This window comes from Aegilops tauschii, chromosome 6, assembly GCF_002575655.3.
Source record: "Aegilops tauschii subsp. strangulata cultivar AL8/78 chromosome 6, Aet v6.0, whole genome shotgun sequence".
NCBI classification, from domain to species: Eukaryota; Viridiplantae; Streptophyta; class Magnoliopsida; order Poales; family Poaceae; genus Aegilops; species Aegilops tauschii.
Window position 1 is genome coordinate 68769948 of NC_053040.3, and position 14805 is coordinate 68784752.

At 45.4% G+C, this 14805-nt stretch overlaps 1 protein-coding gene across 12 annotated transcripts; it reads right to left on the minus strand.

Moving 5' to 3' along the window:
• Window positions 1–852: 852 nt before the first annotated feature.
• LOC109736495 (uncharacterized) lies at window positions 853–4705 on the minus strand. 12 transcript variants are annotated; one of them, XR_012187178.1, is made up of 8 exons: window positions 4289–4705; window positions 4117–4192; window positions 3909–3958; window positions 3548–3600; window positions 2497–2598; window positions 1596–1713; window positions 1414–1506; window positions 853–1339 (listed from the first exon to the last, which is right to left on the minus strand). XR_012187178.1 is itself a non-coding variant. In XM_040391924.3 (8 exons), exons 1-8 carry the CDS (start codon window positions 4418–4420, stop codon window positions 1302–1304), a joined length of 558 nt encoding a protein of 185 aa, XP_040247858.1. In that variant the 5' UTR covers window positions 4421–4704; the 3' UTR covers window positions 853–1301. The 12 variants fall into 12 exon arrangements, 1 of the variants encoding a protein (XP_040247858.1); XR_012187189.1 differs by having other exon boundaries at window positions 1596–1665; window positions 2553–3460; window positions 4117–4203; XR_012187188.1 differs by having other exon boundaries at window positions 2553–3460; window positions 4117–4203.
• Between the last annotated feature and the right edge of the window lie 10100 nt (window positions 4706–14805).

Sequence of the window (14805 nt, forward strand, 5' to 3'; positions counted from 1 at the left end):
GCACGAGCTGTTGGGCCCGGGGTGTGGCTCAGGGCTGCCTACGCCACTGACACTAACGATTATTAGATCGGAGCGCCCCTTGGCGCGAGGCTGCCGGTCCTAACGTTGTGGTCAAGTAGTTAATGCTCAAGCTTAGTAGGAATTCAGCTTTAACATACGCATTCAAACATGGTCACAAAATAAAAGAAGAAAAATTCACATGTGATACAAGACATTATGCAGTTCAACATCGGCATGTGAGATTATTAGGCAGAATTGAGTAGTTGCTTGATTTCGAATGGGGCAGATGTTCAATTCACCTGCATAGACACATTCATGTCTTAAGAAGTTGAAACTACCCAACTGTGGCCCTATATGTTTATCAAAAAAAAAATCTTTGCTTATATATGTTTAGTCAAACGTTTGAAAAGGATTTCTAAATGCAAGCAATGGAGATTATGGTGTTATCACTTGTCAAGGTCCTGTCACATAGACATGGTTCACTACATGTGATCTAAACCTTCCATTACTTTGTACGGCGGTGTTTTCCATAAAATTTGATCATACCAAAATAGGCAGCAAATGTCATACATGACATAGTAGTTATAATATCCACGCAGGGTGCCTGGCTCATTGCGTTGTCCCAGCATTTAATCAAAGTGTTTAGTACTCCCAAAGGGAATTAGACAGATTGGTCAGGATGGATTATCTCACTACATCAAGGATGTGCCATAAAAAAGGCAGGATAACCAAGTCCAGTACATACAATTTTGTCAAAGTTATATATGCCAAAGGCCAAAGCAATTAGAGTATACGCAAAAGAAAGGCAAACCTGATATATTTATTCAGTAGAACAGTTGATCTGGAAGCTCATGAATAAGGGGAAACATATATTGTGTTCCAAAAGTAAATCAAGAACAATGTTGGGTATACCAAAAGCAAGGTGAGTAGGAAATATTTAATCAGTACAACAAATGATCTGGAGGCTCATAATAAAAGGGAAACATTTCTTTGTTCCAAAACTAAGGCAGGACGATCAATTCACATTAAGTTAGATACACAGAGTAGAGTTAGACAACAAAATCAAGCCAGAGCGGACCTATACAGTTCAACTAAAGCATACTATTGGATAACTTCACTTGATTGTCTTCACGTTCGACTTCTCACATTGGCACGTCACATGAACATGCTGTGAGTATTTAGTTTAACCAATCAAGCCATAGCCCAAAAAAAATCATGGATAATACGGTTATGTTCTTTTAACTGACCGCGCTTGTGGATAGTGAGCGATGGTTTGCCCCATAGTTCGCACCATATTGGTCCTATGCGTAAGAGTTCAGTCTAACTTGCGAAGAACAATCTATTGAACAATGGTGTGTAAGAGTTCATTTAACATGCAAAGTATTGAACAATGGCATAAGGCCAGCATGCTACCTCTTGTTAAGGTCCTCTCACAAAGACATGGTTCGCTACATGGAGCTCGACCCCTTGTCTTTTTGGCACGTTGGCGTTTATGGCGGCGCTTACCTGAATATTTGAGACAACCAGCGTCGGATACAACATCGTTAATAGGAATTAGAGACAACGACGCTGGTACTCTATATATACACCCATACCTTCGTCATCACTGATGTAAATAGCGTCGCTGATTATCGCCCATTTCATAATGTGGTTATTACTGGAGTCCTAGTAATTGTGAAAGCAAAAATGCAAGAGAGTGGGATCAACGCAAACCTAGAGAGAAGAGTCCCAACAAAAATAAAATATGGTTACTCTCATAAGTGTTAATGCGCATTTTATTTTGAACATGGTCATATTCAGTGGAGAGGGAGGGAAAAAGCAGAGCAAAGAAAATTGGTCAAGCTGAACTGAAATCACATATAAGCAATACTTATACTTTAACTAAGCACGAAAGCGCATTTAACACATTGTAATCTTGAAGCAAAAGTTTTTTGTAGATAAAACAAATAATTGTTTGTGTCCCTAAACCCATCGCGTACAAGAACATGAAAAATAGCAAGTGTTTTGGTATACTGAAGGATGCATCAGCCAAAAGGCTATGACCTACTCAGTCTCAGTTTAGTCCAACAACAAATCTAAGTTTCTGTTCTTTCCAGCCAATCACAAGCATCCAAATATATGTGTACCAACATAGTCCAGTATCTTAATTAAAAGGCCACTCAAACAACATATACGGATTTAACTCTTTCTCAAAATATTACATGGATTTATTAGTCGATCCACAAGAAGGGTAGCTTTAGAATTTCCGTATCTTATTTTGTTCTAAATGCTAAATCCATTCAAGCTATTTATTTTGTACTATCGATCGCAGTAGTCGCTGTACAGAAACATATCTTAATCTTCGTTCTAAATCTATGTTGCATGATGTCACTTGACAGCAGACCTATTCTCACAAGGCACAAATATTTACTGTCTCTACAATATATATATTGTGCAAACATTGTCAAGGAAAGAGAACAGTAAGCATCACTGAAGTTCTGAATTTAAAATTTCAACCTTGGTGAAATCAAAATTAGCAGAGTCCAGTTCTCTTTGAAATGCATATGTTGTACCTCTCCCAATTGGTGTCTCTGGATAAGCTGTACTTTCCTGCCGTATCTGCAAATGTAAATGCAGATTTTCAGGCTCCTTTTCTGATTAGAGAGAATAAGCAAGAAAAACTGATAAAAACAGATTATAGGTAACAAAACCTGATAAAACCAAAAAAAAGAACCCTGAAAAAAAACAGATTATAGGTAACAAAACCTGGTAAAACTTAACGGTGAAATTTGCTTTGAAACAACAATATCCACATGTAAAAGAAATAGAGACGATATCTACTGAAAGTTCGCTGCAAATCGAAGAACTTTTTTTCATTCAGGTGTTCTTTTGATCATTGGCGTACCTTGGACGATCATTGGCGTACCTTGGCCTCAGAGCAGGGGCTCACTATTTTCTAATTCACTAACAGAACTCCGGACCCAAAATTAGTAAATGGATGTTCTCCAGGTTAGGATACAATACTGCTAACTATATTTGCTACCCCACCTCAACGATCACACCTCAGAACCTGCAACCCGAATGCTCGGAACCAGTTTCTTTTTACTTTGTCACTAATAGTGTGTTAATTCACCACTGTCTAGCCCCTAGCCCTGCACCGTTTTTCATTTTTGATTGTTAATTCACCCATATTATCCTGCACACCAACCCAGCCAAGAAACATAGCCAACAAACAAAGCAAGAATGCAGAACATGTAGTGTGGTTAACTGATAAGATTGATCAAACACCATTAAAAGACATTCTTAAAAAAATAATGTCAAAGTAGGCAATGAACATGAAGAGTCGGTCAACACTTATGTATAAATTCTAAACATGGGAGAAAAATTAGTTTCATGTGAAAACTGAAGGGAAGGCACATGATGTGAACTTCTGACAATATAAACAATATTCTCATTCATGAAATTCTGAAGTTACCACCGCCTATACAAATAGGATGGCATTGGTTAGGACGTTAGGTACACTGTACTTTCAAAGATGATCGAAAAAAATACAGGATGAGAGAGATACCTTGTCAATTGAACAAGCTCAGCCAAGATAGTTAGATGAGATCTCCTAGTTCTCTACAAAATGCAGGGTGAGAAAAATAAGCAACGCTTGTTATAGTTCTCAATTTCTCAATATGAACCAAAAATGCTAAAATAGACCATCTGATGCTGAAAAATATACAGACAGATGCATGAGAACCCGTTCCTTAAACAAACAGTATGAGAATGTGACGACAAAACAAATTTTATCCTTATACAAATACTATGAGCATGTAATTCCAAAGTAAACACACACTTTGCCAAAACAATAGAAACAAGATGGGATATAATGCCAAAATAAATCCACATAATGCCAAAACTGTAGGATCCAAAAAGGCAGTCACCTGCGCAACTAAGCAATGTGAGCTATCCTCGAAGAGCCACAACTTATCCGCTGCAAGAGGAAGAACACTACTGGTCACTAACCAGCAAAACAAATCCTAATGACATCTCCGCCAAACAGGCAAAAATGAACCTAGGTAATCATCAGAATCGGGCAGGGAAGGAACCAGCAAAGGTAGCACAGGGCTAGGAAAGGGACCAGAACAATACACTCTTCAACGGCATGCCGGCGGCCAAGGTGACGGCAAGCAAACCGCACGGCCAAGAGGTCACACTCTCGAACTACCTGCAAGACAACTAATGAAAAAGGAAAAGAGGGGAAGTGAGGATCGGCCAGAAGAACGCCTCGAAGGAGCCAAGACGGGATCGCGAGGACCATCACCTGACCGATGACGAGGAGGAGATCACGGTGAAATCCCCCTAGTACCCTCGCCGGTGCACCCGGGCTCGAGCTCGGCCACGGCCGCCGCCGCGCTAACCAACGCGCCCACATGACCGGCTTGAGCTCGTCCATGGCGGCCGCCGCGCTCACCAATGAGTTGTCACGCCTCGATCCTGCGTGCCCCTGGACCCCGACACCGGATCCGGCACCGCCATGAGCCGCTCGACGCCGAGGGGGAGAGGGCCGAGCGGCGGCGGCTCCCCTTCGGGTGACGCAAGAGGATGAGCGACGGGGGGAGGGGGCCGATGGGGAGGGAGGCAGGCGCAGGTCGATGGGGAGGGAGGGAGGCAGGCGCAGAGGAGAAAGAGAGGAAGGAGAGGGGACGGCGTGAGTGCGGGAGGAGCAGGACGGCTAGGTCGTCTCCACGGGAGCGGCTGGCTTTTATATCCCTGGGTCTGAAATGACGAAAATGCCCTTGTCGGGGCAGCGAAAATACATGCGGTGGCACACTGGAAAGGATGCCGACGAACCACACAAGCCACGATCACAGCCATAGTCGCTGACCGGCGTGGCCCACCAGCGAGTGACCCCACACGTCAGCGAGGCAGAAAAGTAATTCCAGAGTAAGAAAAGTCAGTAAGGAAAACCGAATGGAGGCCACTATTCATCACTATTCATTGTAGCAGTGATCCGGGCTTGATCCGACGGCCGATATCATCTGAGGGCGTGATCGGACGGCCCAGAATTCATCAAAAAACTGATCCGACGGCCAGAAATCCCGAGCGGGGAGGAGGCTGGGTGGGCGCTGCTATGCTTGTTTCTGGATGCGCTTTGCATAATTACTTGGCATTCAAAACATTTGAGCGTTGATATTCCTCATCCGTATTGAACCTAAATCGATTCCGCAATAGCTAAATATAAGTCAATTTTCGTAGGAAGGAGGCAGCCGCCTCTCGCTGAAGAAGCTACCCCATGATCTATCTTAAGGGTGTTAGGGGGTGGGGTGCAGTTCATTGAAAAAATGATCATGGCCAGGGTTAGAGGGATGGCTGCGGGCTGCGACAACATGCGGTTAGGCTGGCGGTAGATCGGGCTGTTCTAGGTAGAAGACGATAAACAATAACTGTTGAGCCGTTGGAGAAGCTGATCTGGTCGTTTATCTTGCATCCGATGGCTCATAGGATCGACTGACCCAATTTTTTGTTCAGGCGACTTACATATAGCCAATCCCAATTGATTCAGCATGAAACTACATATGAGATGGTTGCTACGGCGGTCAACTTCACCCGCAGGCGTGTGCGCCAACGTCTCCGGAGCTCTGGAAAGGAGTGTTAACAAACACACACATTGGTTCTGTGTTGTATAAGCTAAAATTTGAAGAGGCGCAAACCCGAGATTCCTGATGCCTTCCTAGCCCGAAACCAGGCACCATAATATGACCCGCATCTCTCTCCCCCTCTCTGTGTGTGTATGATGTAAAACTATATATTGATAGTGGTCAGGAGCAATTGAACTTTGCTACATACACCAGTCATAGCCTTTTATTTGCGGGAAACATCAGCTTCAGCCATGTACAATGACGGTACATTTGTGCCGCGACCCGCAGTTATAGCTCATCATGTGAACACCTGCTGCGCATTTGTAAAAAAAAGTCGTGTTTCTTTGGTTTGGAATTTACAAAAGTAGAAGCAATTTTACTGCCCTCCCCAACCAACAGGGAAGGCTTTGCCAGCGCTGAATTAAGGACCTTGATCGAACAGAATGACTGTAGGACAAGTCGAGGCATGTCCATCCTGTCAAGGAAGTTAGGCCTATCCCAACGGTTGGCATAGCCTGTCATACATAGCAAATAAGGCGAGTCAATAACTCAAACTATAACTCCTTGCTAGTTGGCCATGGTCTAGATATTTTGAGGCATGCAATAGCATATGACTTTTTTTTCCAATCTATTCATTTTCAATCATGGTAGTACAACGAACACTAAAAATAATAAAAATTACATTAAGATCCGTAGACCACCCAGCGACAACTACAAGCACTGAAGCGAGCCAAGGCGCGCCGCTGTCATCGCCCCTTCCTCGCCGGAGTCGGGTAAACCTTGTTGTAGTAGACAGTCGGAAAGTCGTCGTGCTAAGGCCCCATAGAACCAACGCACCAGAAAAACAACCGCCGCAGATGAAGAGTGTAGATCAAAAGGATCCAACCTAACGACACACGAATGAAAACGAACGACGAACAGATCCGAGCAAATCCACTAAAGACAGATCCGCCAGAGGCACACCTCCACACGCCCACCGATAATGCTAGACGCATCACCGTAACGGGGGCTAGGCGGGGAGACCTTTATTCCATCTTCAGGGAGCCGCCGCTGTCTCGCCTTCCTGAGCAGGACAAAACCCTAACAAAGTTCGGAAAAAGAATCTAAAAACAGAGCCCTCCCACCGGCAAGGGGCGAGATCCACTCCGCCTCCATGGCCCTAAGGCCACCGGAGACGGGACAGACCAGCGTCGGCGACGGCAGGAGGCAGAGTAACCTAGCTTTTTGGAGGCGGCGGCTGGCTAGGTCAAGAGGCGGCGGCTGACTGGTCTGTTTTGATAATAGCATATGACTCTGTTTCTGTGTAAGGAATTAATCTTTTCTGCCTTAAAAAATATGCCTAACACACTAAAATTAATCCTAACGAGCAACCGATGGCGATACTGCTTATAGGCATTTTGGCTGCTCAGTGCACTGCACCTATAACTAGTGAGGGCATCTTCAATGGCAACCTGCAAAAATCTTTTCGCGTCCGTCCGTAGACAGGGGGACTAGTTCGCGGACACGGATGCGGAAGACAACCATCCAACGCCAGTCGCATACATTTTCACAACAACTCAAACAAACAGGACAAAACTCGTTCAAAGCGGATGGTTTTATTCAAGATCGGATATAATTTATTAAAAAAGATCGATATTTCGACCGTTTAACTAGAAAACAAAAAAAGAACCTAAACCCTATATAGGTCCTCGTACGCGTGGCCGCCCTGCCCTGCCACACCGCCGTCTTCGTCAGTGTCGTCGTGGTGGTGGTGGTCCCTCCAGCGGCAAAACGGCGCTGGAGGGCCGCGACAGCCTGCCGCTCGCGGAGGAGCCGCTTTGCCTCCTGTTGCGCCATACCGAAGGCCGCTGCGACCACTAACGACGTGGCCTACGAAGCCCTGGCGGCGGCCTTGCCACGACCGGCGTTCGCGTAGTAGTCGTTGAGCGGCCACGATCTTGGCGAGCTTGCCGTCGAGGTGGCGGCGGCGCCTGACGGCCATCTCCGCCGCGGTGACGGAGCGGTCGAGTGTCCACGTGGTAGCTGTTGGGGATCGTAGCAGAAATTTAAAATTTTCTACGTATCACCAAGATCAATCTATGGAGTCATCTAGCAACGAGAGAGAGGGGAGTGCATCTACATACCCTTGTAGATCGCGCGCGGAAGCGTTCAAGAGAACGGGGTTGATGGAGTTGTACTCGTCGTGATCCAAATCACCGATGATCCTAGCGCCGAACGGACGGCACCTCCGCGTTCAACACACGTACGGAGCGGGGACGTCTCCCCCTTCTTGATCCAGCAAGGGGGAGGAGAAGTTGATGGAGATCCAGCAGCACGACGGCGTGGTGGTGGAAGTAGCGGGATCCCGGCAGGGCTTCGCCAAGCGCAAGCGGGGAGGAAGAGGTGTCACGGGAGGGAGGGAGGCGCCAGGGCTTGGGGTGCTGCTCCCATGTGCCTCCCCACTATATATAGGGGTGGAGGGGGCTGGTTTCTTGCCCTCCAAGTCCATTGGGGCATTGGCAAAGGTGGGGGAAAGAAATCCCATCATTTCCCTTCCCCACCGATTGTTATCCCCCTTTTTAGGGATCTTGATCTTATCCCTTCGGGATATGATCTTATTCCTTCTAAGGTGGGATCTTGGTGCGCCTTGATCAGGGGTGTGGGGCCTTGCCCCCACTACCCACGTTCATGTGGGTCTCCCCATGCAGGTGGGCCCCACTTTGGAACCTTCTAGAACCTTCCCGGTACAATACCGAAAAATCCCGAACATTTTCCGGTGGCCAAAATAGGACTTCCCATATATAAATCTTTACCTCCGGACCATTCTGGAACTCCTCGTGACGTCCGGGATCTCATCCGGGACTCCGAAAAACTTTCGGTTAACCGCATACTAATATCTCTACAACTCTAGCGTCACCGAACCTTAAGTGTGTAGACCCTACGGGTTCGGGAGACATGCAGACATGACCGAGATGACTCTCCGGTCAATAACCAACAGCGGGATCTGGATACCCATGTTGGCTCCCACATGTTCCACGATGATCTCATCGGATGAACCACGATGTCGAGGATTCAATCAATCCCGTATACAATTCCCTTTGTCAATCGGTACGTTACTTGCCCGAGATTCGATCGTCGGTATCCCAATACCTTGTTCAATCTCGTTACCGGCAAGTCACTTTACTCGTACCGTAATGCATGATCCCGTGACCAAACACTTGGTCACATTGAGCTCATTATGATGATGCATTACCGAGTGGGCCCAGAGATACCTCTCCGTCATATGGAGTGACAAATCCCAGTCTCGATTCGTGCCAACCCAACAGACACTTTCGGAGATACCCGTATTGCACCTTTATAGCCACCCAGTTACCTTGTGACGTTTGGCACACCCAAAGCACTCCTATGGTATCCGGGAGTTGCACAATCTCATGGTCTAAGGAAATGATACTTGACATTTGGAAAAGCTCTAGCAAACGAACTACACGATCTTGTGCTATGCTTAGGATTGGGTCTTGTCCATCACATCATTCTCCTAATGATGTGATCCCGTTATCAATGACATCCAATGTCCATAGTCAGGAAACCATGACTATCTGTTGATCAACGAGCTAGTCAACTAGAGGCTCACTAGGGACATGTTGTGGTCTATGTATTCACACATGTATTACGATTTCCGGATAACACAATTATAGCATGAACAATAGACAATTATCATGAACAAGGAAATATAATAATAACCATTTTATTATTGCCTCTAGGGCATATTTCCAACAGTCTCCCACTTGCACTAGAGTCAATAATCTAGTTACATTGTGATGAATCGAACACCCATAGAGTTCTGGTGTTGATCATGTTTTGCTCTACGGAGAGGTTTAGTCAACGGATCTGCTACATTCAGGTCCGTATGTACTTTACAAATATCTATGTCTCCATTTTGAACATTTTCACGAATGGAGTTGAAGCGACGCTTGATATGCCTGGTCTTCCTGTGAAACCTGGGCTCCTTGGCAAGGGCAATAGCTCCAGTGTTGTCACAAAAGAGAGTCATCGGGCCCGACGCATTGGGAATAACTCCTAGGTCGGTAATGAACTCCTTCACCCAGATTGCTTCTTGTGCTGCCTCTGAGGCCGCCATGTATTCCGCTTCACATGTAGATCCCGCCACAACGCTTTGCTTGCAACTGCACCAGCTTATTGCCCCACCATTCAAAATATACACGTATCCGGTTTGTGACTTAGAGTCATCCAGATCTGTGTCGAAGCTAGCATCGATGTAACCCTTTACGACGAGCTCTTCGTCACCTCCATAAACGAGAAACATATCCTTAGTCCTCTTCAGGTACTTCAGGATATTCTTGACCGCTGTCCGGTGTTCCATGCCGGGATTACTTTGGTACCTTCCTACCAAACTTACGGCAAGGTTTACATCAGGTCTGGTACACAGCATGGCATACATAATAGACCCTATGGCCGAGGCATAGGGGACGACACTCATCTTTTCTCTATCTTCTGCCGTGGTCGGGCATTGAGCCATGCTCAATTGCACACCTTGCAATACAGGCAAGAACCCCTTCTTGGACTGAACCATATTGAACTTCTTCAATATCTTGTCAAGGTACGTACTTTGTGAAAGACCAATGAGGCTTGATCTATCTCTATAGATCTTGATGCCTAATATATAAGCAGCTTCTCCAAGGTCCTTCATTGAAAAACACTTGTTCAAGTAGGCCTTTATGCTTCCCAAGAATTCTATATCATTTCCCATCAACAGTATGTCATCCACATATAATATGAGAAATGCTACAGAGCTCCCACTCACTTTCTTGTAAACACAGGCTTCTCCATAAGTCTGTGTAAACCCAAACGCTTTGATCATCTCATCAAATCGAATGTTCCAACTCCGAGATGCTTGCACCAGCCCATAGATGGAGCGCTGGAGCTTGCATACCTTGTTAGCATTCTTAGGATCGACAAAACCTTCCGGCTGCATCATATACAATTCTTCCTTAAGAAAGCCGTTAAGGAATGCCGTTTTGACGTCCATTTGCCATATCTCATAATCATAGTATGCGGCAATTGCTAACATGATTCGGACGGACTTCAGCTTCGCTACGGGTGAGAAAGTCTCATCGTAGTCAACCCCTTGAACTTGTCGATAACCCTTAGCGACAAGTCGAGCTTTATAGATGGTAACATTACCATCCGCGTCTGTCTTCTTCTTAAAGATCCATTTGTTTTCTATCGCTCGCCGATCATCGGGCAAGTCTGTCAAAGTCCACACTTTGTTTTCATACATGGATCCTATCTCGGATTGCATGGCTTCAAGCCATTTGTCGGAATCTGGGCCCGCCATTGCTTCTTCATAGTTCGAAGGTTCACCGTTGTCTAACAACATGATTTCCAAGACAGGGTTGCCGTACCACTCTGGCGCGGAACGTGTCCTTGTGGACCTACGAAGTTCAGTAGGAGCTTGATCCAAAGTACCTTGATCATCATCATCATTAACTTCCTCTCTAGTCAGTGCAGGCACCATAGGAACATCTTCCTGAGCTGCGCTACTTTCCGGTTCAAGAGGTAGTACTTCATCAAGTTCCACTTTCCTCCCACTTACTTCTTTCGAGAGAAACTCTTTCTCCAGAAAGGACCCGTTCTTGGCAACAAAGATCTTGCCTTCGGATCTGAGGTAGAAGGTATACCCAATGGTTTCCTTAGGGTATCCTATGAAGACGCATTTTCCGACTTGGGTTCGAGCTTTTCAGGTTGAAGTTTCTTGACATAAGCATCACATCCCCAAACTTTTAGAAACGACAGCTTAGGTTTCTTCCCAAACCATAATTCATACGGTGTCGTCTCAACGGATTTCGACGGAGCCCTATTTAAAGTGAATGCGGCAGTCTCTAAAGCATAGCCCCAAAATGAGAGCGGTAGATCGGTAAGAGACATCATAGATCGCACCATATCCAATAGAGTGCGATTACGACGTTCGGACACCCCATTTCGCTGAGGTGTTCCAGGCGGCGTGAGTTGTGAAACTATTCCACATTTCCTTAAGTGTGTGCCAAATTCGTGACTCAAATATTGCCCTCCACGATCTGATCGTAAGAACTTTATTTTTCTGTCACGTTGATTCTCAACCTCACTCTGAAATTCCTTGAACTTTTCAAAGGTCTCAGACTTGTGTTTCATTAGGTAGACATACCCATATCTACTCAAGTCATCAGTGAGAGTGAGAACATAACGATAGCCACCGCGAGCCTCAACACTCATTGGACCACACACATCAGTATGTATGATTTCCAATAAGTTGGTTGCTCGCTCCATTGTTCCGGAGAATGGAGTCTTGGTCATCTTACCCATGAGGCATGGTTCGCACGTGTCAAATGATTCGTAATCAAGAGACTCCAAAAGTCCATCTGCATGGAGCTTCTTCATGCGTTTGACACCAATGTGACCAAGACGGCAGTGCCACAAGTATGTGGAACTATCTTATCAACCTTACATCTTTTGGTATTCACACTATGAATATGTGTAACACTACGTTCGAGATTCATTAAGAATAAACCATTAACCAGCGGGGCATGACCATAAAACATATCTCTCATATAAATAGAACAACCATTATTCTCGGATTTAAATGAGTAGCCATCTCGAATTAAACGAGATCCTGATACAATGTTCATGCTCAAAGCTGGCACTAAATAACAATTATTGAGGTTTAAAACTAATCCCGTAGGTAAATGTAGAGGTAGCGTGCCGACGGCGATCACATCGACCTTGGAACCATTCCCGACGCGCATCGTCACCTCGTCCTTTGCCAGTCTCCGTTTATTCTGCAGCTCCTGCTTTGAGTTACAAATATGAGCAACCGCACCGGTATCAAATATCCAGGAGCTACTACGAGTGCTCGTAAGGTACACATCAATAACATGTATATCACATATACCTTTGGTGTTGCCGGCCTTCTTGTCCGCTAAGTACTTGGGGCAGTTCCGCTTCCAGTGACCACTTCCCTTGCAATAAAAGCACTCAGTCTCAGGCTTGGGTCCATTCTTTGGCTTCTTCCCGGCAACTGGCTTACCGGGCGCGGCAACTCCCTTGCCGTCCTTCTTGAAGTTCTTCTTACCCTTGCCTTTCTTGAACTTAGTGGTTTTATTCACCATCAACACTTGATGTTCCTTTTTGATCTCCACCTCTGCTGATTTCAGCATTGAATATACCTCAGGAATGGTCTTTTCCATCCCCTGCATATTGAAGTTCATCACAAAGCTCTTGTAGCTCGGTGGAAGTGACTGAAGGATTCTGTCAATGACCGCGTCATCCGGGAGATTAACTCCCAGCTGAGTCAAGCGGTTGTGTAACCCAGACATTTTGAGTATGTGCTCACTGACAGAACTATTTTCCTCCATCTTACAACTGAAGAACTTGTCGGAGACTTCATATCTCTCGACCCGGGCATGAGCTTGGAAAACCATTTTCAGCTCTTCGAACATCTCATATGCTCCGTGTTGCTCAAAACGCTTTTGGAGCCCCGGTTCTAAGATGTAAAGCATGCCGCACTGAACGAGGGAGTAATCATCAGCGCGCTGCTGCCAAGCGTTCATAACGTCTTGGTTCTCTGGGATGGGTGCGTCACCTAGCGGTGCTTCTAGGACATAGTCTTTCTTGGCAGCTACAAGGATGATCCTCAGGTTCCGGACCCAGTCCGTATAGTTGCTGCCTTCATCTTTCAGCTTGGTTTTCTCTAGGAACGCGTTGAAGTTGAGGGCAACATTAGCGTGGGCCATTTGATCTACAAGACATATTGTAAAGATTTTAGACTAAGTTCATGATAATTAAGTTCATCTAATCAAATTATTCGATGAACTCCCACTCAGATAGACATCCCTCTAGTCATCTAAGTGAAACATGATCCGAGTCAACTAGGCCGTGTCCGATCATCACGTGAGACGGACTAGTCAACATCGGTGAACATCTTCATGTTGATCGTATCTTCTATACGACTCATACTCGACCTTTCGGTCTTCCGTGTTCCGAGGCCATGTCTGTACATGCTAGGCTCGTCAAGTCAACCTAAGTGTATTGCGTGTGTAAATCTGGCTTACACCCGTTGTATTCAAACGTTAGAATCTATCACACCCGATCATCACGTGGTGCTTCGAAACAACGAACCTTCGCAACGGTGCATAGTCAGGGGGAACACTTTCTTGAAATTATTGCGAGGGATCATCTTATTTAAGCTACCGTCGTTCTAAGCAAATAAGATGTAAAACATGATAAACATCACATGCAATCAAATAGTGACATGATATGGCCAGTATCATATTGCTCCTTTGATCTCCATCTTCGGGGCGCCATGATCATCTTCGTCACCGGCATGACACCATGATCTCCATCATCGTGTCTTCATGAAGTTGTCACGCCAACGATTACTTCTACTTCTATGGCTAACGTGTTTAGCAATAAAGTAAAGTAATTTACATGGCGTTATTCAATGACACGCAGGTCATACAAATAATAAAGACAACTCCTATGGCTCCTGCCGGTTGTCATACTCATCGACATGCAAGTCGTGATTCCTATTACAAGAACATGATCAATCTCATACATCACATATATTTCATTCATCACATCCTTTTGGCCATATCACATCACAAGGCATATGCTGCAAAAACAAGTTAGACGTCCTCTAATTGTTGTTGCATGTTTTTACGTGGCTTCTATAGGTTTCTAGCAAGAACGTTTCTTACCTACGTAAAACCACAACGTGATATGCCAACTTCTATTTACCCTTTATAAGGACCCTTTTCATCGAATCCGATTCGACTAAAGTGGGAGAGACAGACACCCGCTAGCCACCTTATGCAACTAGTGCATGTCAGTCGGTGAAACCTGTCTCACGTAAGCGTACGTGTAAGGTCGGTCCGGGCCGCTTCATCCCACGATGCCGCCAAAACAAGATAAGACTAGTAGTGGCAAGAAAATTGACAACATCTACGCCCACAACAAGTTTGTGTTCTACTCGTGCATAGAAACTACGCATAGACCTAGCTCATGATGCCACTGTTGGGGATCGTAGCAGAAATTTAAAATTTTCTACGTATCACCAAAATCAATCTATGGAGTCATCTAGCAACGAGAGAGAGGGGAGTGCATCTACATACCCTTGTAGATCGCGCGCGGAAGCGTTCAAGAGAACGGGGTTGATGGAGTTGTACTC

Excerpts from the sequence above, each read along its gene's own strand:
- LOC109736495 (XM_040391924.3), bottom strand. The coding sequence starts at position 4,420 with ATGGACGAGCTCAAGCCGGTCATGTGGGCGCGTTGGTTAGCGCGGCGG. Across the intron at positions 2,599-3,547 it reads GAGCTTGTTCAATTGACAAG|ATACGGCAGGAAAGTACAGC; the intron begins GTATCTCTCTCA and ends TTACATTTGCAG. Across the intron at positions 1,507-1,595 it reads TTACATCAGTGATGACGAAG|GTAAGCGCCGCCATAAACGC; the intron begins GTATGGGTGTAT and ends TCAAATATTCAG.